The 2427-nt window shown below is 61.5% G+C and overlaps 1 protein-coding gene across 1 annotated transcript; it reads left to right on the top strand.

Moving 5' to 3' along the window:
• Positions 1-514: 514 nt before the first annotated feature.
• On the top strand, positions 515-2309 carry VDAG_08784 (nuclear GTP-binding protein NUG1; the record flags this gene model as incomplete). Its single annotated transcript, XM_009651101.1, has 3 exons — positions 515-542; positions 623-2193; positions 2271-2309. 3 exons carry the CDS (start codon positions 515-517, stop codon positions 2307-2309), a joined length of 1638 nt encoding a protein of 545 aa, XP_009649396.1.
• Between the last annotated feature and the right edge of the window lie 118 nt (positions 2310-2427).

Genomic DNA, 2427 nt, shown 5'->3' with positions numbered 1-2427 from the left:
AGGTTGAGTCGTACGCTCTCGAGTCGTACGCTCTTGTGAGTTCGCAGTAAGCGTTGAGCTGTCGTTGACATTCATGCTGGAAGGCATTGCCTGATTGGGAAGTCCGTGATCGGAGTTCTTTTTTGATTTCATGTTTGAGATTTGTATGGGTGGAGAAGACAAAACGTTACAGCCGGTACATGTAGAAACGCGGGGCTGCCATTCCTGGCCTTCGGTGGCCGGCCGGTGAGCACTGACCGGCGTTCCTCGGTATGCGGTGAGTGTATGCGGTGAAGGCAGACGGCAGACGGCAGACGGCAGATGGCAGACGGGAAGGGAAGGGGTGGGGGACTCGGGGCGGTCAAGTGCGGCAGAACAAACCCGCCCACTAAATTTTCGAGAGCGGCAGGTGCCAGTCCAGTGGAAATTTTGGCAGGCGCTTTCCAGACGTGGCTGTCGATTTTGGGGCATTTCGACAACTTCATTCCACCCAACGACATTGAACAGATCGTCGCCATATACATATACCTTTGCAATGGCCAACGCGATCAACAAGCCCAAGAGTATGTTTTCCCTTGTGCCCCATTCTGTCGATTGTGCCCAGTGGCTGCCCCCGGCCTTTCGCCAGCTAACCTGAACACAGGGCCCAATTCCAAGAGGCAGCCCGTCCGCCTCCGCCACAAGATCCAGAAGGCCTCGGCCGCGAAGCAACGCAAGGAGAAGAAGCTCGGCAAGAAGAACCCAGAATGGCGCTCCAAGCTCAAGAAGGATCCCGGCATTCCCAACCTCTACCCCTTCAAGGAGAAGGTTCTCGAGGAGATTGAGGAGACGCGCATGCGCAAGAAGGAGGAACAGCTGAAGCGCCGTGAGATGGCCAAGGCTGCCAAGTCTGGCGTCCTCGGCCAGGATGGCGTCGATGCTGCCAACATGCCCGTCGACATCGAGGACGGCGACGTCGACGGCGACGTCGACGACATGAACGTGGACGGCGACGGCGAGCTCGACGAGTCCAACCCCATGGCCGCCCTCCTCGCCACGGCGCGCAAGGCCGCCGAGAAGTACGAAGGCGGAGACATGGACGAGGATGACGACGACGACGACGACGACGAAGAGGATACCAGAAACGTCGTCGACCCTACCTTCAAGAATGCCACGTCCCGCAAGGCCTACGATAAGATCTTCAAGCAGGTCGTTGAACAGGCCGACGTCATCCTCTACGTTCTCGACGCCCGAGACCCCGAGGGCACCCGCTCCCGCGACGTCGAGCGCGCCGTCATGGCTGCGGCCGCCGGCGGAAAGCGCCTCATCCTCGTCATCAACAAGATCGATCTCATCCCGGCCAAGACGCTCAAGGCCTGGCTCACCCACCTCCGCCGCTTCTTCCCCACCATGCCCCTGCGCGCCTCGAACCCGGCCCCCAACGCCCACACCTTCAACCACAAGGAGCTCACCGGCCAGAAGACGGCCAGCGACCTCCTGCGCGCTCTCAAGTCGTACGCCGCTTCCAAGAACCTCAAGCGCGCCGTCTCCGTCGGCGTCATTGGCTACCCCAACGTCGGCAAGTCCTCCGTCATCAACGCCCTCCTCGGACGCTACAGCAGCGGCAACCGCAGCGCCTGCCCCGCCGGCGCCGAGGCTGGTGTCACCAAGAGCATCCGCAACGTCAAGATCGACAGCAAGCTGACCCTCCTTGACTCGCCCGGCATCGTCTTCCCCTCGGCCTCGACCTCGACCACGGGCGGTCTCGTGTCGCTGAAGAACGCGGCCGAGGCGTTCGCCCATCTCGTCCTCCTCAACGCCGTCCCGCCCCGCCAGATCGAGGACCCCGTCCCCGCCGTCACTCTCCTGCTGAAGCGCCTGTCGTCCTCGGATGACCTGATGCAGAAGCTCACCGACGTCTACAACCTGCCGGCCCTGCTGCGCACCGGTGGCGACCCCACCACCGACTTCCTCGTTCAGGTCGCCCGCAAGCGCGGACGCCTCGGCCCCGGCGGTGTGCCGAACCTGCACTCTGCCGCTATGACCGTCGTCACCGACTGGCGCGACGGCCGCATTCAGGGCTGGACCGAGCCGCCCGTGCTCGCCGTCGCCGACGCCAACGCAGCCGTCGATGCTGATGCCGTTGTCGCCGACGACACGGCGGCGCCGGACCAAAAGACAGTCGTCACGGAGTGGGCCAAGGAGTTCAAGATTGAGGGCCTCTGGGCGACGACGGTGCTGACGACGAAGTCATGGAGCAATAGTTGTGCCTTCTCATGCGGAGGCTGCTTGTTTTGTTGATACCTAGGTAGATAGATGGTGCAGAGTTTGCTGGGTTTACTGGCGTTTAGGGCATGCAAAAGGGGCGAATACAAGTCACGATCTTTATGCTGAGCTGCTGGTTCCTTGCCTCTGGCGTGTTTGTCTGTGTACTCGTCTACTTCGTTTCCAGGTCCAAGCCTGCCAACA

Source organism: Verticillium dahliae, genomic scaffold, assembly GCF_000150675.1.
Source record: "Verticillium dahliae VdLs.17 supercont1.22 genomic scaffold, whole genome shotgun sequence".
NCBI lineage: Eukaryota > Fungi > Ascomycota > Sordariomycetes > Glomerellales > Plectosphaerellaceae > Verticillium > Verticillium dahliae.
Note: the sequence above shows the minus strand (reverse complement) of the source record. Positions and strands in the feature narration are given on the sequence as shown.